The sequence below is a fragment of the Panthera leo genome, chromosome E1 (genome assembly GCF_018350215.1).
Source record: "Panthera leo isolate Ple1 chromosome E1, P.leo_Ple1_pat1.1, whole genome shotgun sequence".
NCBI lineage: Eukaryota > Metazoa > Chordata > Mammalia > Carnivora > Felidae > Panthera > Panthera leo.
The window spans coordinates 17086785-17107689 of record NC_056692.1 but is presented as its reverse complement, the minus strand read 5'-3'; the positions used below and the strand labels follow the sequence as shown (position 1 = coordinate 17107689).

The following is a 20905-nucleotide window of genomic DNA, read 5'->3' as shown; positions in this document are numbered from 1 at the left end:
CAGGGCACGGGTGGCCAGGACCAGGCCTGGGGGCCAGGTCGGTGGTGACAGAATTAAGGGAAGATTCCCAAGGGGGTAGGGGGTACTGCTCAGTAACAAGGAGGGAGGAGGGAAAGTCCTTGGGCAGGGGTTCGGGGTTGGTCGATTTTATCCCAGCGGTGCCAGAGCAGCAGTGACTTGTGGGTGGGCAGGCTGCTTCCCTGGGGGAGACAAGTAATGCTCATGAGTCACACCACCCGAAATACAAGCAAAGCTGCCTCCATTGCCTTTCGGTGCAGCCCAGATTGACAAGTTTGTTTGAAATCGCGATCCACGGGGTATATTTATAATCGCACCTTAAAAAAAAAAAATTTTTTTTTTGCAGGCTTCCCCTCCCCCCACAGCCAGCCGCTCAGCTGGCGGGGTTTCTGCAAGCAAAGGTACCTCGCAGTGGGGGTGGGGGTCGGCGGCGGGGGGAGCACCACCTGCCGCCCCATGCTGCACCCGCACCAAGCAGTCAGTCTGTGGGCTTGATGGCCCTAGGCTGGGCGATGAAAAGGAGCGGCTTGGCCGCTCTTTACCGGGCGCACAGCCCACGAGCGGTGGCCGCCCATTCACCCCCGATCGACCCCCAGCTATGGAATTTCATTTATTAAATGTCGAGGCGGCTACTGGCAGCCCCATCGCTCGGCTGTCTTTGTTTCTCTGCTGTGTGGGCGCGTCTCGAGCACGTGGCAGCTGGAGCGCGCAGACCGGAGGAAGAGCGACCCGGGTTTAGGCTATGGCCGCCTGGCAAAAAGAGGCCCGGCTGCTAAGGGGATAGGTCCCCCAATCCAGGCTGAGCTACCCCTCTCCCAGAGCTACAACGCTTTTCAGGATGATTCACCCCACTGCCCCCTCCCGCCCGCCAGCTCCACCTCTCGGTGGCCCAGGGACTACCTGGGCGTGGCCTAGGCTGAGAGGCACTGTCCAAACTTTGTTCCGGAAGCCCCCAGACCCACCACTGCAGACCTTCTGGGCCTGGGACTAGGGATAGAAGGTTTTCAGGATTTCCCTTGGGAGATGTCGCCAACTCAGGGAGCAGGACAGTAAAAAAGAAATCTCAGACAAGGTTCTAAAAACAGTTTAATGAGGAAACGTACACGCATTCTCCCGGCCACTCCTAGCCGTCCCTACTCCGCTCCAGCCCCCTCCCCAACTCTGGCCGCGGCCACAACACTCTGCTGACCCCTCGCGGTAGAGGTGGGCAGCGGTCCTCGGTTGCCTGAGGTGCCAGCTGGCTCCTCCCAGGCTGGAGAAAGGGGCGAGGCAGTCCACTCCTCCCTTATCCTTTCCCGCCTAGGCCTGGCACCGCAGGGTGTGGAGGAGGAAGGAGAGAAGACCACACAAAGAAACCTGAGAGAGGCGCGGAGAGTTTGCAAGCTTTTGCTAGCACCTCCCACACAAACACTTTTTGGATTGTTCTATCATGAGCTGGTATGGAATCCCTAATTCCTGTCCTGTTCTAGGGTGGACTCAAGAAGGCGCTGTGCCTGGTCCCGCCACCTGTCTCAGTCCGCCTGATTGGGGGCGGGACGCGCCGTTTCCAGGGTAGTTACTATCCTTAGCTCACCCCAGTAGGTAGTATTTCGAGTCTCATTTTAGAGGTGAGTGGTCTGAGGAAGCAGAAAATTTAAGCAATTTGCTTCTGGTCAGGCGGTTAGTAAGGGGGAATTCAGACTGCTCTACGATCCCAATCCCCTCTCCCTTCAGGTCTGGGCCACGCCTCTAGATCCTTCCAGCCCTTGCAATAGGCAGCCCCAGAGGTCAATTCCATTTTACCACAGCGTCTGCAGGGACCCTTCTGGAAGGACCTTTGTGCCCCGGGGGTTATTCGGGAAGGAGACAGTCTCTGGAATCAGTCACTTCCTCTCTTGAGGGGACCGCATTGGGTGGAGGTGGGGAACTGCCACCTGCTGCTTTCTCTGCCCAGCCCCACTCTGGTCCTTGCAGAGGACAGCAAAGGGGGGGGGGGCGGAGGGGGGGAAGGGACTGTACTCCCAGCCTTAGTGGTCATTCCCTTTCTAATGTCAAGTGTGGAAGATGGAATTTAATAAGAGCGCGGGGAAGACTCCTACATAATATTTCACGTGACAGATCCCTGGTTGCTCCAACGACCACTAGTCCTAATGCCCCGAACCTTTCTCGGGATTCTCCCCCATCAGCCACTCTAGGAATCTGGATCCCATCTCACGTTCCACTGGGACCCAAACTCAATCCTGAAAGCCACGCTTTCCTGTGCCCCCAATGGTTGAGCAAGGCCTGTAGCCCCCTCCCTCACCAGCAAAAGGCAAAACGCCGGTGGGTGGGGGTGCGCCCCAGCCCGCCTGGCGTCAGGACACTGTCTCCGTTCCTGTCAGGCCTGACTCCCTCCCCATCCTCTCAGGGGATCAGGGGGACAGAGTGGGACACTCTCCGGCCGCCCGCCACCCCCAGTTCCACGAGGCGGACTACATGCCCCATGATGCCGCGGGGCCGAGCTACAACAAGCTCTGCCCCGGGCACCCGGGTCCCCCTCCCCTCTTCCCCGCATCCCCGCATCTCTCGCAGGCCGCTCGGGCTGAGGGCCGGGCAATGCAGCTGCGGGGAGCCGGGGGCTGCGGGCGCGCGTCCCTGCGGCGGCGTCCCCGGGGTTCGCGCCCCGTGCGCCCCCGCGCCCGCTGCGGGAGCCTGCTCCCTTCGCCGAGTGGCGTCTTTGTGTGCGGGGGTGTGGGAGGTGAGGCGCGAGTCCGCGCCGCGCCGCCGAGCGCCCGCTCCCTCCCCGGGCGGGTGGGGGCCTCTCCGCGCCGCCCGCCGCCGCCTCGCGAGGACGCCCGCGGCCCGCGCCTCCCGCACAGCGCCGGGCGCGCCGCCCCCGCCCGCCGGCGCCGCTCGCACATGCCCGAGCCGCAGCCCTGCGAGCAGGCAGCGCCGGCCCCCCGCCCCGCGGCCCCGGGCCCCGGCTCCGGCGCCGTCCCCCCTCCCCGGCCGGGCGCCGCGGCCCTGGCATGAGGAGCGGGCGATGATCCCAGCCAACGCCTCCGTCAGGAAGGGGCCCGAGGGCAAGTACCCGCTGCACTACCTCGTGTGGCACAACCGCCACCGCGAGCTGGAGAAAGAGGTCCGCGCCGGCCAGGTAAGAGCGCCGTCGGGGCGCCGCGGGGACCCCACGGCCGGGCACGCCCGCTGGGTGTGGGGAGGGGGCGCGGCGCGGGCTGTCCCGCCTCCCCGGCGAGTTTGCAGCGCTTCTTTGTTCGCAGCGGCGGCTTTTGTGCTTGTTGACCGGGAGAGGGTGATGGTAGCGGTCCCCGGCCGCTCCCCTCCGGCTCGGACGGACGGCCCACACGTGTTCTGGACCCTCCCAGGTTGGGGTAGGGGACGCTGTGCCCCTCCTCGGCCGGGGCGGAGGGCTGCGGGGAGGGGCTGCCGGGTCGGTCTGTGCTCCATGTGGTGAGAGAGTCCGCGGAGCAGCAGAGCAGCGACACCTCCCGCGTGAGTGTGCGGAGGTGGGCAAGGCCTGCGTCGGGAGGGGGTCACAGGTCAAGGATCAGAGAATGGGCTGTGGCACTCCAAGGCATCCCAGCCCCACCCAGTGCCCTCTACCCTCCCGCTGAGCTCTTCATCTATTTGCTCAGATTGAGCAGAGCCCCCGGGTCCCACAGACCTCAGCGCCCGCTCTGGAATGGAGAGTGGGGAGAGACTCCCTGTGGGGAAGCCCTGAAGGGCCTTGTCCAGGTGCTGAAAGGAACTCTCCTGCCCTCTGGGGTTGGGGCCTGGCTTCTTGGGCGCTGAGGAAGCTAGGGGCCGCTGGCCTCAGGATTTGGGGTTCTGTACACAAAGTGGGCCCCCTGGTTGCTGCCAGTCTGTGAGAATGAGTGGGTCAGCCAGCTTTGGCTGGGCAGTAGCCTCCAAGAAGACCAGGTAAGGGATGGGGTCTCCTGGTCATTCTTCAGGACCAAGGCAGGCACAGGTCACAGGTAGCTCCGACTCTGCCCTTAGTCCCCAGGCCACAGATGGGCCCTTGGGGTGTGGACAACTCACCCTCCAGGGTGGGGAAGCATGAGCTAGTGCTGGGCCCAGCCTGCTCTGGTTTGCCTCAGGTTGAGGCCTGCAGACTTGGCTGGGATCTGAGACCCCAGGGCCATGGGAGTGGTTTGCTCAGGAGTGGTCCCCTTTGGGAATATGCCTTTGGAGGGCCACTTCCTGAGTCACAGGAAGTTCATTTTGAGGAGCTGCCTGCTTCCCAAAGGATGAGTGAGGGGGGGAGCAAGGTGAGGGTTGGGGAGTCTCTGAAGTCCACTACTGAGCCCTCAGAGTAGCAAGGCATCTGCCTCTGCAGAGCAGTCCTAGGAAATGTTGGGGTGACCTGAGCCTCCAAGCTTCTGGGCTGGTTGGGGTGTCCACTTACTTTCCATCTCTGCTTAAACAAGGGTACTCCAAGTTGCTCCTCAGACCATGCCTCTGTTTTATCCATCATAAAGGACGTGGTTTGCAACCAGAGAGCCCTGGTAAAGGAAGCGAGGCCTGAGTGGTAGGTCCTGGGGGACAAAGATGAACAAACCAGGCACATCCCCCGCTCTCAAGGAGACCCCGTTCTGGTGCTGTGAGTGTGAACCAGGAAATAGAGTATGCTGTGCTGGGTGCTAAAACAGTTCAGTCTCTTTTGAGTCTTCTGTTTTCCTCCCCTGAGGGCAAAAGAAGACAAGCTTCTGACGGAGGTTAAGGCTGGAGGGATTTAAATCTGATCTGAGAGGAACTTCCTGATGGGGTGATAGATGATTGGTCCAAGGATTGTTAGGCAGAAGGCTAGTGGCTGAATCTCCAGAATGTCTCAGTTGTACTCCCTTGCCTGAGGGGTGGGTGGTTCTTTTCTTGCTGAGATTGGAGAGAGGCAAAATGCCCTGGAAGAAAAGACTCTTACCTAGGTCTCTCTGATTGATAGTACTCCAGTCAGCAGCCATCTTGCTGAAGTGAGGTCGAGGTGGGGAGCATTGGAACCCGCTGCAGGTAGGGGTACTTTGGGGCTGATGAGTGTGTTCCTCTTTCCCCTCAGGCTGCCACAGAAACTAGGCACCAGGTTCACCAGTATCTCCAGCCTCCCATCCTTCCCACTTCCCTGGTGTGTTTGTGTCTCCTTGAAATGGACACTGCCTACCCTGATCCAGGATAGCAGGAATATAGGGCAATGGTTGAAGTTAACCCTTGTTCAACCACAAAGGAGTCAGGCCAGTCCTCTCCCTTGCTCCAGGGTTGCCAAGAAGGGGAATGCCAATCCTTCTGCATGGAAGAGGCCCCTGGCTGTATCTCCACATTAGGGCTGATGCAGAGTGGTCCTTGCATCCAAATAGGCACTGCTCAGTCCTCCAGGCATCAGGGTCCCAGGGGGAGCTGAGGGTGCCCAACCCAGCCCTTTACTGCTGGGGATAATCCTGGGGGCAGCGTTCTAACATCATAACAAAACCCCATAGACCCTAAGCATTCCATCCAGCGGGGGTTCCCTGACCTCTGGTTCTCCTGGCACCAGCTGTCACAGAAAACACCCAGGCTTTGCTCAAGCACATACCAGCTGGGTTTCCCTGGTCTTCACCTGGCATAGCTGCCTGTTCTTCGCTCCAAGAAAGCCCCGCAGAGGCCCTCCCATGGGCAGCCTTGGCAATGCTGGCAGGCTGGGGAGGGGGATGGAATGGCAGGTTTCAGAGCAGGTTCATTGGCTTTGCTTAGGGCCCCCACCCCCATAGCTCTGTTGGGGGCTGGAATCAGGGAGTGGTGGGGAGACTGGAGGTGCTCATCAGGTGTTTTGGTGACGGGAAGGATCTATGACCACCCCTAGTTGGCACCCAGCAGTATGATGGTTGCTGGGTGCCCTTTGTCCTGCTATGCACACACCCTGCCAGGTTGGGAGGGGGCATGGGGCTGTAGGCCAGTGGATGTGCTAGTTTCCCCTTGGCTAACAATGCCCTGAGGTTGGCACAGCCAGCTGAGCACAGCCCGGGTTCCTGAGTCAGAAGTCCCTGGTGTTCCCTGCGGGGCAGGAGGTGGAGGTTCGGCTGTGTGGCTCCCTGTGGGAGGGCCAAGGGGGGCAGGGTTCTTTCCTGGCAACAGAGACTCTGGAGGGGGCCAGACTGTTCCCAAGGAAACATTTCTTTCTTCCTGGGGCTGCCTCCATCATGGTCTTCCTTCCTGCTTTCCTCAGTTCATCCTTCTAACCTAGAGGCAGGCAAGATGGGACTGTGGGGACCCTAGATGCTCAGACAGAGGTTACCCCACCCAAGGTACCTGGTGTGTCCCAGAACACCTGTGATCCCCTGTCCCCTAACATAGGCAGACCTAGGTGTGGGCCATCACTACATCTGGTGAGTGGGGAAGCTCAGGAGAGGGACCCACAAACCCCAGAAACCCCAAATCAATGTGTCTGGGAAGCAGATGGGGAGGGGCTGCGTGGGGTAGGGTGGGAGGAGAGTGAGCAGGTGCCACCCTCTCCTATCCAACTCAGCTTGAGGAAGCATCCGGCCTCCCTGCCCCTTGAGTGAGCTCAGGCCTACCTGGTGGAGGCTGCGGGGCTCGGAAGTAGTGACCACACCAGACACCGGTTGTCCTCTTTCTGGCTGGGGGAGGCGAGGGAGCAGGGAAAGGAGATCAAAGCTGAGCATGCATGGCTCTATGCGCTGGGCCCTTCACCTTTCTTTTCCGGCTCTATACGTTTGGTGTGCCCTTGTAAGGTTTCATCTAACAAAAGGATTCTGCTAATGCTAAATAAGTTTGAAAAATAACCTGCTAGTGCCTGTGGGTTCAAGGGGTATGCATGTGCCAATAAGCTGGCAGCAAACTTAGGTGTGACCTCTACAGATCCAGAAGGCAACTGAGCTTGCAGATGCTGGTACACTTATGGGAGCACATGGACCCTCAGTGTGGGGGCAAAAGGAGTGGATTCTTGTGGATTCCTATGGTACCTGTTCACGTGTGCGTGTGTGTAGGTGTGTGCCTGAGTGGAAGCAGGGAGTCTCTCTGCCCAGGGAGCCTCAGCCCCTGAGCTCAAAAGACCCCTGCTTTTGACTCCAGCTGAGGCCTGCTGGGGTGCAGAGTTTCATTCTCTTGGTGGTGAGGTCTGGGTGTTAGGTTTCAGAGGAAACCTTTTCATTCTAGCAATTAAATAGCTGCAGGCCATTGCTTTGGAAATTAATGAATTCTTCCACCTGGGCGTGGGGCAAGGTGCCACTTTCACTGCAGGCCATGCTTTGAGCAGGTGTGGGGAGCTTCTTTGAGGGGTTGGCTGGGTGTATGTGGGGGGGGAGGGGGGGCTGTGTTAGCCCTGGAAAACAACAGGGCCCTGGGGACCCTGGGGAGAGCTCCCCAGGAGTGGAGGTGGGGAGGGGCAGCCAGGCCCAGCTAGCAGCACCAGCCTCTCTCTGGGTCCTGGAGGTGAGGCACCTGAGGCGGAGGGTGGCAGGCAGCATCTGGAGCTCTGGGGCTGGGCGGGGTGCCCTGTCAGCTCCCTGGGGCCTTGTTAGCAGCGCAGCAGTAGTAGCATCTGGGACAGGGCTGGTGGGACGCATAGACACATAGACTTTCAGCTGCTGCCCCATGGGAAGGCTCCTCCTGACTTCCCTGGGCTCAGGGTCTGTGGATCCTGCACTCCCACCCCCAGACTCAGGGCCCCACTTAGGCTGGACACAGAGGGGCTCAGCCCATCCCATAATAGATGAAGAGTAAAGAACGCAGTCCTTGTTGTAGGGGAGCCAATGTAGAGGAGCGTAAGATGGGGTGGGGAGAGGGGTGCTTGGATCTCTAAGCCACAGCTCAGAACGCCACGTGGGCTAGGTACATTTTTTTTTTTGAGGCTCCTAATATATTTAAAAATGAAGAAATGGGGGCGCCTGGCTGGCTCAGTCATTAGAGCATGTGACTCTTCATCTCAGGGTCATGAGTTCAAGCCCCATGTTGGGCATGGGGCCTACTTAAAAAATTAAAAATAAAGAATGAATAAATGCCAACACAGGGTTATTAAAATCATATAAATTACTTAAATTATTCAAAATGTCTTGTTTCTGACAAAGGAGTTAGTTCTCATGTTTTAAAAAATATTTAGCTGTTGCTAGAAGAATTATAATGAAAAGCTGTAGTCCTCACTTACCGCCCTCATTCCCTGGAGGCGACCAGTTTGGACTTTAGGCTGTTCTGTTATTTACCTCCAAGATTACAAACAATATACATCTACAACTACCTCTTGGCTTATCAGTTTTACATTGTATTGCTTTCCCCTCCCCAGGTCCCTTAAATATAGTCATTTATGCATCTGTTGAACAAATATTTATTAAGCACCAGTTACGTGCCAGGCACTGTCTAGAGACTGGGAATATAGCATTGAACAAAACACAAGGACCCTCCCTTTGTGGGGCTTACAGTCTAGATGAGGGAGACAACGAACAAATGAACAAGTAATTTAATGTTGGAAGAGAACTAAAGCAGGATCGGGGCAACAGATAGACAAATAGCAAGTGTCATTTAAGATGGATGGTAAGGGCAGGCCTTTTTAAGGAGGTGACATTTGAGCAGCCACCTGAATGAAGTGAGGGAGAAAGTGCTGTGGCTATCTAGGGTATCCAGCAGAGTGGAACTGGGAGGAGAGGTGGGAGAGCACATGAGTTCAAGGAGACATCCAGGGCTGCTGGATTCTATTCTAAACAGGATGGGAGGCCTTGGGGAAGTTTTGAGCTAAAGGATGTCAGGACCTGAGGGACATTTCACAGGATGATGGAGGCTACGATGGGTCATGTGGAGACTAGACCTAAGAAGCCAAGAGAGGAGTGAAGAAACCAGTGAGGGGCCCACAAGGCCACCAGGTGAGATAGGATGGCTGCCACCAGAATGGTAGCCTGAAGGTGATGAAAACAGAGAACAGTCTGGGTCTGTTTTGAAGGTAGAGCCCATAAGGTCAGGCCTCGCTGATGGATTTGATATAGAAGGTGAGAGAAAAGGAAGAGATAAAGACAGTTACAAAGTGGTTTTTTTGTTTTGTTTTGTTTTGTTTCTTTTTACCAGGGCACCTGGCTGGCTTAGAGCATGACTCTTGATCTTCGGGTCATGAGTTTGAGCCCCACATTGGGGGTAGAGATTACCTAAAATAAATAAATAATTTAAAATAAAGGTTTATTTTATTTTTTTACCAAAAGGGGGAGAGAATTGAGGTAATGTTTCCTATGAGGGGAGAATTGGGGCAGGTGTAGCTGTCCAGGAATGGCTGGGAAGAAGGCAAAGGGAAAGACAAAAAGTCATGGGAAGTCAAGGTGTCTCTTCTTGTTTCATGAATTCAGTTATCTTTTCATATATTTCTGAGGATATAAATTACTGTTCCCCTCTCCCCAAAAGTGTTCTTGTATTTCCTGCATTGACAGTGTATCCTCTAGGTTTTTAGCATCTATCTGCATGGTTTGGTCTCTTTCATATTGGCAGCTTTCCTCAAATGTCCAGGCACCCTTGGCTGTCGGGGCATATTTAAGAATGTGGGTGTGGAGCTCATTGATGCATGGGTGGTATTACTGTCAAACGATGGGTGCAAGCTGGCCTGCTTATTGGAGGGTCCCCAGAGGTCCGTAACCAGAGGTTTTCGGTGCCTCTAGTTTCTCCAAGAAGAATTCTCCAGTCTCCTGCTGGGGTGGGATGGGGCAGTTGCGTGTACTGTCAGGCTGTTAGTGGTTCAGGACCTGAGGCAGGAAGGGACTGGGCTTTCACCGTTCACTAGTTTTCAGCCCCATGACCTCATCTTCAGACCAGTGTCCCCAAGTCCAGTGGGTCTCAGGCTCAGTTTATACAGAGAATAAATTTCTGGCATCCTATGGAGGGGAAGGGGGACATCTCCCAGCTTTATAAGATTGGGGAGGGGGCCAAGGGTTCTGAATTTTAACCAGCCTCCCCCACCCCCCTGGATTTAGCTCTGAGCCTCACTCATACCTCTGCCATTCCCACTGCCTTCATGTTCTGGACATTTCAAGGGTGGTCTGGCTTGACACTCACTGGGGTTCCCCTATGAGTGTTTGGGTTCTAGTACCCTCTGCTCCACTGAGTCCGTTGTAATGCCCCAGCCACTTTCTATGTTCTAAAGATGTGTTAACATTTCTCATCTGCTAGCATCTCTTCTCTTTACTCTTGTGGGTTTTAAATATTTTATTGACATTCTTACACTTACTCACAAATTTTCCTTTTGAGGCACTCTTCATTCCTTTGTACAGATCTAAGTTTCCATCGGTTAACATTTTCCTTCCACCTAAATAACTTCCTTTAACATTTCTTGCATGTCTTCTGGTGATAAATTCTCTTAGCTTTTTTTGTTTGTCCACAAAAGTCTTCATTTCCCCTCCATTTTTGAAGGATATTTTTTCACAGGACAGAGAATTCTAGGTCGACATTTTTCCCCCCAGCACTTTAAACATTTCATTCGATTGTTTTCTAACTTGCATGGTTTCTGTTGAGAAGTATGCAGTATTTCCTGTATTTGTTCTTCTAGACATAGTGTGTCTCATTTCTCAAAATGATTTTATTATTGTTTTTTTAAGATTTATTTATTTTTGAGAGAGAGAGTGAGAGAGCACGTGCACGCAAGTAGGGGAGGGGTGGAGAGACGGGACAGGATCCAAGGTGGGCTCCATGCTGACAGCAGCGAGACCCATGTGGGGCTCGAACCCACGAATAGTGAGATCATGACCTGAACTGCAGTCTCACCGCTCAACCAACTGAGCCACCCAAGCGCCCCTCAAAATGATTTTAAGATTTTCTTTTTATCACTAAGCTTTCAGCAGTTGATTATGATGGGCCTGGGTGTAGTTTTCTTGGTGTTTGTCTTGGTTGGGATTCATTGAGTTTCTTGGTTCTGTGGGTTTATCATTGTGTTAGCTTGTGCAGAAAATTACCACAGATTGGGTAATTTTATTCTTTCATTCTTTTGGAGTTTGGAAGTCCAAAGTCAAGGATTCAGCAGGGCTCCACTCCTTCCAAATGCTTAAGGGGAGAATCCTTCCTTGCCTCTTCCAGCTTCTGGTATCTCCAGGCATTTTTTGGCTTGTGGCTGCATAACTCTGGTCTCTGCCTCCTCTTTACATGGAACTTCTCCTCTCTCCATGGATCTCTCCTTTGTAGGTCTTATAAAGGCAGGTCATTGGATTTAGTTAGGGCCCACCTGCAAAATCCAGGCTGATCTCATCTTGAGATCCTTACCTTAATTTCACCCACAAATACCCATCACTCACAGGTTCTGGGGGTTAGAGTATAAACATATATTTTGGGGGGACACCACCATTCAACCCCCTATAGTAGCTTTTTTAAAACAACAAATTTGGAAAAATGTTGGTTGTTGTCTCTTTAAATGTCTTATTTCTCCCACTTTCTTAGCCTAGCCTCTGGGACTCCAATTACATATATATTAAAATGCCTTATAGTGTCTCACATATTGTTGAGGCTCTTTGAATGTTTTTCAGTACTTTTTCCCTCTTCTGTGCTCCATTTCTGTTCTCTGTGCTATAGTTCTATTGTTATGTCTTCAAACTCACTGATTTTTTTTTTATTCCTTAGTGTCTAATCTTTAAAAAATTTTTCTTTAGATGTTTATTTATTTTTGAGAGAGAGAGAGAGATAGAGTGTGAGTGAGGGAGGGGCAGAGAGAGAGGGAGACACAGAATCCGAAGCAGGCTCCAGGATCTGAGCTGTCAGCACAGAGCTCGATGTGGGGCTCAAACTCATGAACCATGAGAGCATGACCTGAGCCAAAGTCAGACATTTAACCGACTGAGCCACCCAGGTGCCCCTATAGTGTCTAACCTATTTTTTTTTTTTTTAACGTTTTACTTATTTTTGAGAGACAGAGAGAGAGAGTGTGAGTAGGGGAGGGGCAGAGAGAGAGGGAGACACAGAATCTGAAGCAGGCTCCGGGCTCCGAGCTGTCAGCACAGAGCCCAACATGGGGCTCAAACCCATGAATGGCAAGATCGTGACCTGAGCCGACGTCTGATGCTCAACTGACTGAGCCACCCAGGTGCCCTGTCTAATCTATTCTTAATTCCATCCTATGAATTTTTCATTTCAGATATTGTACATATCTCTCATTTCTTTCCCCATGAACATTGTGTTCATGTTTTTCTTTCAACTCTTGAGCACATTAAACTATTCATCATCTTTATCATTTCTGACTATGTTTCTGTTAAATGATTTTTCTCCTGATTATGGGTCATATTTTCCTATTTCTTTGCATGTCTGATAATTTTTTTCTAGTAATTTGTAACTGGATGTTAGATACTGCAAACATCGTAATGTTAAGCATCTGGATTTTATTGTCTTCCTTTAAAGAGTGTAAGGCTTCGTTCTAACAGACTGAGTTAAGTTACTTGTAAATCAGTTTGATCCTTTTGAGGTTATTTTTAATCGTTATTAGATTGGGTTTAGGTGAGCCTTTTCTCTAGAGATAGTTTAATCCTACTACAAAGGCATCACCATTCTTGGGTCTCTGTTGAATACCTTGTGCAAACAACAAAGACCTTCTATTCTAGCAGGTTGGAGTTTGAATGTCTCCCTGCCCTGAGACATGAGTGCTGGAAATTTACCAGCTTATTGCTCCTCTTCTGTCTAGTATTGCTGAGTTTCACTCTACATAGGTGAGGTTTGGTATTCTGCAAAGACTCAGAGGAACCCCATGCAGATTTCTGGAGTCCCTTGTTTGCATATCTCACTCCTTCCTGGAACTTGGTCCTGCAACTTCTTGCTACCTCAGCCTCCCTGAACTCCTCTGTCTCCTCAACTCCTCAGCAAGTCTACCATGCTCTGCTAGGGATTCCCCGCCTCCTGCATTGCTGTCTGGAATGATACTCCCAGGTAGAAATCTAGGCAATCATAGGGCCTACCTTATTTGTTTCTCTTATTTCAGGGATCATAGTCCTGGACTACTTGTTGCCTAATGTCTGAAAACAATTATTTCATGTATTTTGAAGTATTTTTATCTGTTATAATGGGAGGGTGGTTTCAGGTATCTCACTATAGTTGGAATAGAAGCCATTTACTGGCATTTTAATCAAGTTTGGGGAAGGAGGAGTTACATGCATGTGGTCAGTTCACTGTATTTAGCTAGAGGTCTTAGACTCCTGAAATATATTTAAATATTTATGTTTTTATCACACAACAAAAATCTCATGCAATATAATTATGCTATCCACAAAACAATAATAGGATTTGTAAAAAAAAAAAAAAAAAAAAAAAAGTGTTAATACATAGTGTCCCACATATAAAGGACATGGGTTTGAAGTTGTACCATATTCTTTCATTCCTATCAATATATTACAGCAATTGTTTGTTAAACCTCACTCAGTGATAATGTCAATGATCTAAATTGATAGCCCTTCCTGAAAGTGTGGTCTTGGACCTGTAGGATAAATCTAGTCTCAAGTGCTCTCCTTGGCCAACAGCCTGTCTCGACCACCCTTCAGCTCTGGGATTATTCTTCAAAGTTAGCCCACTGGGCCTTGGAAGAGTGAACCCAGTCAGGGGACCGAGGTGGACAGGAAAGGAGGAAGGTCCTTCCTTTCTCAGGGCTACTTCCTGCCCTGTCCTACAAGCCTCTTTTCACCCACCTGACCCCAGCTCATTGTGTCTGTCTTTTCCATTGCCTTGTAAGGTGAGCAAGGCAGGGCAGCCAGGTGGTTGCTGCTTCCCTAGAGGCTGTTGGGTTCAGATGGGCTGCCTCAGAAGTGACCAGGGATACGTCTTCACCTCCTTCTCCAGGTGGACATCGAGCAGCTGGATCCCCGTGGGCGGACCCCCCTGCACCTGGCCACCACACTGGGACACCTCGAGTGTGCCCGTGTGCTCCTGGCACACGGTGCAGATGTGGGCAGGGAGAATCGCAGCGGCTGGACAGGTGGGCACCCCTGCTCACCCCAGCCCCACAGCCAGCGTCTCCCAGCTTCATATCCTCACCCTTGGTTTGCTGACGGGGGCCACAGGCAGGGTCCTGACCTGTGACTTTGCCTCCTCCCCCCACCCCCAGTGCTTCAGGAGGCTGTGAGTACCCGGGACCTGGAGCTGGTGCAGTTGGTGCTGAGGTACCGGGACTACCAGCGGGTGGTGAAGCGGTTGGCGGGCATCCCCGTGCTCCTGGAAAAGCTGCGCAAGGTGAGGGCCAGCCTCTCAGCCTCCCCACAATGCATTTGAACCCTGTCTCTAGCACAGGCTTAGCTACTCTCTTTTTCATCCTCCAGGCCCAGGACTTCTATGTGGAGATGAAATGGGAGTTCACTAGCTGGGGTAAGGGGGCCGATGGGGGCCTCTCTGGGCATTCTCCCACCTCAGGGCTTTTGCACCTGCTGCTCCCCTGCCTGGAGCTCTATTGCCACAGCTCTTCCTGTGGCTCCTTCTCATCTTTTAGTTCCCACCTCAGTGCCAACTCCTTGGCTAGGCTTTTCCACATTGCCTCAGACACTGTCTTGATTCCATTATTATTATTTCCTTCACTTTGTAATGATTTGCTCATTTGTTTGTTACTTGTCACTCCTTGCCAGAAAGTAAGCTCCAAGAGGGCATGTTCAGTGTTCTATCCTCATTGACTAGAACAGTGCCTGGTACACAGTAGGTATTCAATAAATATTTGTTGGGAGATTGAAAGGTTGAGTGAATGAATTAACAAATGGTGGCTATTAGGGACTTGATAGCGGCTGAGACGTGCCCATCTTCAACTTCGGGTTGCTTACATCTGAGTGACGGGTCTCCATTCACCTGGGGGGAGTTTGGAAAGGGGCTGCTCTCCCACTATCTCTGTTATCCTTGCCCAGCCACAACACTGACCCTGACCCCTATGCCCTGAGGTGGCCCAGGCTGGGTGGACCAGGCAAATTGAAGCCACTCTGACCTTCCCTTCCACCTAGTGCCCTTGGTGTCCAAGATCTGCCCTAGTGACACCTACAAAGTGTGGAAGAGTGGGCAAAACCTGCGGGTAGATACCACGCTCTTGGGCTTTGACCACATGACGTGGCAGCGAGGGAACCGCAGCTTCGTCTTCAGGGGCCAAGGTCAGGCAGGGCAGGAGGTGGGGCAAGGTGGGAAGGCCGGGGACAGCTCCACGCCACCCCTGACCCCCCTGTGCTATTCTGTGGCTGGCAGACACAAGCGCCGTGGTCATGGAGATTGACCACGACCGCCGGGTGGTGTACACAGAGACTCTGGCACTGGCTGGGCAGGACCGTGAGCTGCTGCTGGCTGCTGCCCAGCCCACTGAGGAGCAGGTGCTGAGCCGGCTTACCGCGCCTGTTGTCACCACACAGCTTGACACCAAGAACATCTCCTTTGAGAGGTGAGTGGGCGCAGCCCTCGTAGCCTAGAGCCAGGCTGCTGGATGCCCCCTCACCTGGACCACTCTGCTTCCCCAGGAACAAGACTGGCATCCTGGGCTGGCGCAGTGAGAAGACAGAGATGGTGAATGGGTATGAAGCCAAGGTGAGGCCACCACTCCCTGGTACCAGAACCTGCCAAACTCTTGCCTGTAGTGCCCTGGGCAGGGGTTTCCTGACCACTCTTTTTCAGCCTTGGAGGTGCAGAGGCAATGCAGCAAGGAGGGAAGGGCACTAGACTAAGAGGCAACTGATGAGAATGGCCCGAGTTCAAGTGCTTATTACTATACTCATGTTTGAGACTGTGTTCTGATGTTTTGTATGTATGTGTGAATACATATGTACACACACACACACACACATATTTAATCCCAACAACCTTTTTGGGTAGGTGCTATTATTATTCCCATTTTACAGGTGTTTGTTGAGCCTTTCCAACAGGAACCTTCTGTGGGGTGGGGTATTGGCCCATTCTGTGATGAGGAAGGAGGCTTGGAGCGGTTCCATGACCTGTCCAGGGTCACACAGCTACAGGTGACAAAGCCAAGGTTTAGACCTTGGCTGCCTAACTCCAAAGCCCGACCTTTACTCCTAAGAATACCTTGTTGGTCACGCTGGGACCCCTACATCACCCTTGTGGGGCCACATGGTGCCGCTGGTAAAGGAAGGAACTAACAAATGCTGCCAGGCTCTGCATTGTGTCCTGGAAGCGTTCCCTGGCCCTGCAGACTGCGTTAAGGCCTCTGCTTTTTGTTCCCACAGCCCTCTGCAACCTTCACCAGAGTGAATCACACTATATTATAACTGCCCATTTCCTTATCTCTTCAAATAGTGTGTGAGCCTCAAAAGGGTGGGGATTGTCTCTAGTAGTGCTTGTTCACCACTGAGTGGTGCACGTTCATCACTGTCCCTGATGCCTGCCTCAGTGCCTGGCACATAAAGTCTCCTCACAGAATGTTTGTTCAATGAATAAGAGAATGGATGAATGACTTCAGATATTTACTTGCCCAAAGGCTGGGAGATGGAGCAAACAACTCCCCCATCCCCCAATGGACCCTTCCTTGCAGGAAGTGTTCATAAGGCCCTTGGGGGCTGGGGATAGGGTACTGGAATTGTCTTTGAGCCCTTTCCTCATCTGTCGCCAGGTATATGGGGCATCCAATGTGGAGCTCATCACCCGGACACGGACAGAGCATCTTTCAGAACAGCACAAGGGCAAGGTCAAAGGTAATAAGCAGTGGTGGAGTGGCCGGGGAGGGGTGGTGTAAGGAAGCAGCTCCCACTTGAGTACCTCCATCAGTATTCCCTGTGACATCCCAGCAAAAACCAGGATAGTTTATTCACGTAAATAGGTTTCAGTTCAAGTGCCAAGTGCTAATAATTGGGAGTGACTGTCTGGAGTGCAGCTAGGAGGATTCTAAGGCAACATCTGGGCTCAGTGGGAAGGAATTCTACAACTGGTAACTGACGTCTGCCTTGGATTTGGGAGTGGAAATGTCATGTATGCTACTTATTGGCCATTCCAGTCTAGTGGAACATACCCTAAGCAGAAAGTCAGGGGGTCTGTCACTGATGCTTTGTGCCTCTTGATACTACACCTGACTCTCTGGGCACTGGTTAGGCTGCCTAAGGTAGAAAGACAATTCCTACCTCACAGGGGAACAAAATGAGGTAATTAAGATGGAAGTGCTTGAAGGAAAACACACACATACACATACATCCCCTAAAACTGCTCACCAAAAGCAGGTATTTTTCGTCCAGTGTCACCAACCTGGACACTTTTGGAAGTTTCTCCTAAGCCCCAGGCCTACTTTTATTCCCACTGTGCCTGTAGTGTTCCTCGCCCCTGGCCTTTGGAGTCCTCGGTCACCTTCAGATGAAGGTGCCTGAGAGTTTGGTGTGGGTGAGCAATCCTCCCTACCTGCCAGGAACCAGCCTCCTCCTTAGATCGGGGGTGCGTCACTTCTGAGGGTTGCAGTGCCCTCTGAGATGCTACGTTTCTTGTAGGCTGTAAGACACCTCTGCAGTCCTTCCTGGGAATTGCTGAACAGCATGGGGGCCCCCAAAATGGGGTGAGTATGTGCCAGGGGTGCCCTTGTGTGGAAGGGTGTGGATGTGGCTCAGGAGACCTGGGAGGCGTCCTGCCTAGTATGGCCTGCGTGGAACTACTTTCCACAATGCCCGAGGCCGTGTCAGCTCCACAGTGGCAGGGGGGATAGCTCTGGGGCCCATGATACCAAATGGCTGGCCTGGCATCAGAGACTGACAGGCTCATGGGCACTTCCTCATGTGGTACAGACCCTGATCACTCAGACTCTGAGCCAAGCCAACCCCACTGCCATCACTGCAGAAGAATACTTCAACCCCAACTTTGAGCTTGGCAACCGGGACATGGGCCGCCCCATGGAACTGACCACCAAGACACAGAAGTGAGGCCCCCTGCCGGTGCTGGGGAGGGGTGGGTAGGCCAGGGCTGGACGGGGTCTCCAGAATGTATTGGGTGGGAGGCCGTGGCTTCTACTATGTCCCTCACCCCTTGGGATCTGGGGGGGGGCAGGTTCAAGGCCAAGCTGTGGCTGTGTGAGGAGCATCCCCTGTCCCTGTGTGAGCAGGTGGCCCCCATCATTGACCTCATGGCTGTCAGCAATGCGCTTTTCGCCAAGCTCCGGGATTTCATTACCCTGCGCCTGCCCCCTGGTTTTCCTGTCAAGATTGGTGAGACCCCACCCCCATTTCTCTTCAGCCGCTGTTGGCTGGGGGGGGGTGGGGGGGTGGGGGGTGGGTAGGGCTTAGATGAGGTAAAGATTGGGGATGCCTAAGGTGTGAGAAGGTGGGTGGTGGCACCTGACAGTTTCTTCATCCTCAGAAATCCCAATCTTCCACATCCTCAACGCTCGCATTACCTTCGGGAACCTCAATGGCTGTGACGAGCCAGTGCCATCGGTTCGAGGCAGCCCCAGCAGTGAGACCCCTTCCCCAGGCAGCGACTCCTCCAGCGTCAGCAGCTCCAGTTCCACGAGTGAGACCCCACCCTCTGCGCGCTGCCCTTACGTCCCTCCCCGCCCCACCCCGCCCTTGCCCGCGCCCTTTCCAGGTGGGCGGAGGGTGGGGCCGCCCGCGCTCTGACGCCCAGCCTGGCGCCCTCAGCCTCCTGCCGCGGCTGCGAGATCTCCCCCGCGTTGTTCGAAGCCCCGCGCGGCTACAGCGTGCTGGGCGGCCAGAGGGAGGCGGCCACACGCGATGATGACGATGACCTGCTTCAGTTTGCCATCCAGCAGAGCCTGCTTGAGGCGGGTAGTGAGTATGATCAGGTGCGTCCCTGCCACCCCGCCGCCCCTGCCCGGCTGCAGCGCCACCCTGGCTGACTGGCCCACGTCCCTCCCTCCAGGTCACTATCTGGGAGGCGCTAACCAACAGCAAGCCTGGCACTCACCCCATGTCCTACGACGCTCGCCGACAGGACAGGTCAGTTCCCGCCAGTCCTGACTTGTCCTCCCTACCCCGAAATAACACATGCACATGTACCATGGTGCCCTGTCCCAGCGGGTGAGGATACTGCTGGCTGGGCAGCTCTTCTTGGCCCCAGGAAACCATGGTACCCTCTGTTGGGCCCCTGCTGGTTTCCAGAAGGCTTCCACCCCCACCGTTTCCTCACTCTGAGCAGTACTCCAAAAGCAGCCAGGGAGCAGGGGACAGGCCTCAAAGGCCTTCAGACCCTTACCAGGCAGGATGTCGGGGCTAGGGTTCTAGAAGTTGCATGCCCACATGTGCTGGTCCACCGTCAACTGGGAGGATGGGCTTTGTAGGGGCTGAGATTTGTCACATCTGGGTGGGAGCCAGGGAGGTGATGCGGGATTCATCGCTTCCACCGGCGGGTGACGAGCCCTACTCTGTCTTCGGGCCTCCACACTGTCTCCTGGCCCCGCTTACGGGCAGGTGCGCCCGGAACCCTCGACGTATCTTACCCGCCCCCAGGAGCGCCCCGCCCACGCCGCAGCGCCAGCCTGCGCCCCCCGCGGCCCTGGCGTCGGTGCCCAGCCCTCGGCCCAGCCCGCGCCCCGGCCCAGGTGGCCATGTGTTCCGGAGCTACGACGAGCAGCTGCGGCTGGCCATGGAGCTGTCGGCGCAGGAGCAGGAGGAGCGGCGGCGGCGCGCGCGCCTGGAGGAGGAGGAGCTGGAGCGCATCCTGCGGCTCTCCCTGACGGAGCAGTAGCGCCCACTGCCGGGCCCTTCGGCCACGCCCCGCGTGACCCGCCTCGCAGCGAGACTCGATCGCGCCCGCGCGCCCGCCGGGCTGCGGCCGGAGACTGACTGGAGCCGCAGCCTCGGGGGCATAGAGGCGCATCCGGCACCATGCGGGGAGGGGGTTCGGGGGACCGCGCGTTACCTGTCCCGGCCAGGGCCCTGTAGGCAGCTCGCACGGCCCGGTCCCCCTGCTTTGCTGTCTCCTGACGCCCACCACTCTATCCTGGGCTCAGACTTGTCCAAGGGGGCCAGGCCGTCCTAAGGGGGAGCCGGGTCCTTAAAGGAGCATTGTCCCCATCCCTTGCTCCTTCTGGTCGGTCCTCCTTTTCTGCTCACAGAACCCACTGTAGGACACTGTCCGTGAAGCCTTTGCATCTCCGCTCTTCACCCCTGGGGGGCAGCTGAGCTCCCCACGTGCTGTGTTGCTGCTTTGTCCCAGACACAAACCAGCACGTCAAGGGCCCAGCTCCTCCTTCACCCCGGCATTTCAGCGTCAAGTGCACTTAGCGGGGTGCCCGGCTTCCCCAGCCCCCCACACCCCTCCCGGGTCTCAGGGTGGTCCCAGTTTCTCCTTGGGCGGCCAGAGGTTGTAGTCCCTATCCCCAAGGCACGCTTTTTGTGATCAGGAAGGGTGCCCAAAGTGGCCCCCCGGCCTGGGCAAGGCCTGGTTCCTTCATGATGTCTTGGCAAATGGGGGGCATATTTGGGCTGGGGGCAAGCACTAGACCCTGTCCCCCGGCCCCGCTTATGGGCAGGTGCACCATGGAGCCCTCTCACCGGCTCAGGGCCCTGGCACCACCACCCACCCCTTCCCACCAGCTGCTGCTAGCCCTCTGTGGTCGTGTGTCCCACCTGCCCCCACCCAGGGGCTGACTCTAAAACCCTTCATCCAATGGTGCTAACCCCCGGCTCTCCCCTGCCCCACCCCACCCACCCAGAGAAGCACAGACCCCGCTAGGGGCAGGGGCCCACTGCACACCCTTGTCCACCTTCTCAGGCTGGCCTTCCTGGCTCAGCCAGTGAGGCTCAGTAGGGACACAAAAGGGATGGAAGAAAAGAACAAAGAGAAACTGTTCCTCTCACCTCCTTCCCTGATGCCAGGGGCACCAGACTGACTCTGAGGCACAAATAAAAGAGGCTTCAAACCCAAGGCTTTTCCTAGCTGGCTTTACTGGGGAAGAACGCCCACCTACGGGTTAGGGGTTCTTTCTGAAACTCAGTGTGGGAGGGTTTTGAGGTAAAAGAATGCCTAGTGGGTCCTGAGCATTTGTCGGCACCGCCCCCCCCCCCCCCCCCAAGCCTGG

At 54.5% G+C, this 20905-nt stretch overlaps 1 protein-coding gene across 2 annotated transcripts; it reads left to right on the top strand.

Annotated features, from left to right (window-relative positions):
• Positions 1-2961: 2961 nt before the first annotated feature.
• Positions 2962-20751, top strand: ANKRD13B (ankyrin repeat domain 13B). Of its 2 annotated transcripts, none has more exons than XR_006196573.1 (15): positions 2962-3133; positions 13756-13891; positions 14021-14145; positions 14232-14277; positions 14895-15038; positions 15130-15319; positions 15396-15462; positions 16502-16583; positions 17364-17428; positions 17655-17785; positions 17969-18071; positions 18223-18375; positions 18504-18667; positions 18745-18821; positions 19332-19414. XR_006196573.1 is itself a non-coding variant. In XM_042916306.1 (15 exons), the coding sequence occupies exons 1-15, from the start codon at positions 3020-3022 to the stop codon at positions 19567-19569; spliced, it is 1890 nt and encodes a 629-aa protein (XP_042772240.1). In that variant the 5' UTR covers positions 2962-3019; the 3' UTR covers positions 19570-20751. The 2 variants fall into 2 exon arrangements, 1 of the variants encoding a protein (XP_042772240.1); XM_042916306.1 differs by having other exon boundaries at positions 17914-18071; positions 19332-20751.
• Positions 20752-20905: the final 154 nt, after the last annotated feature.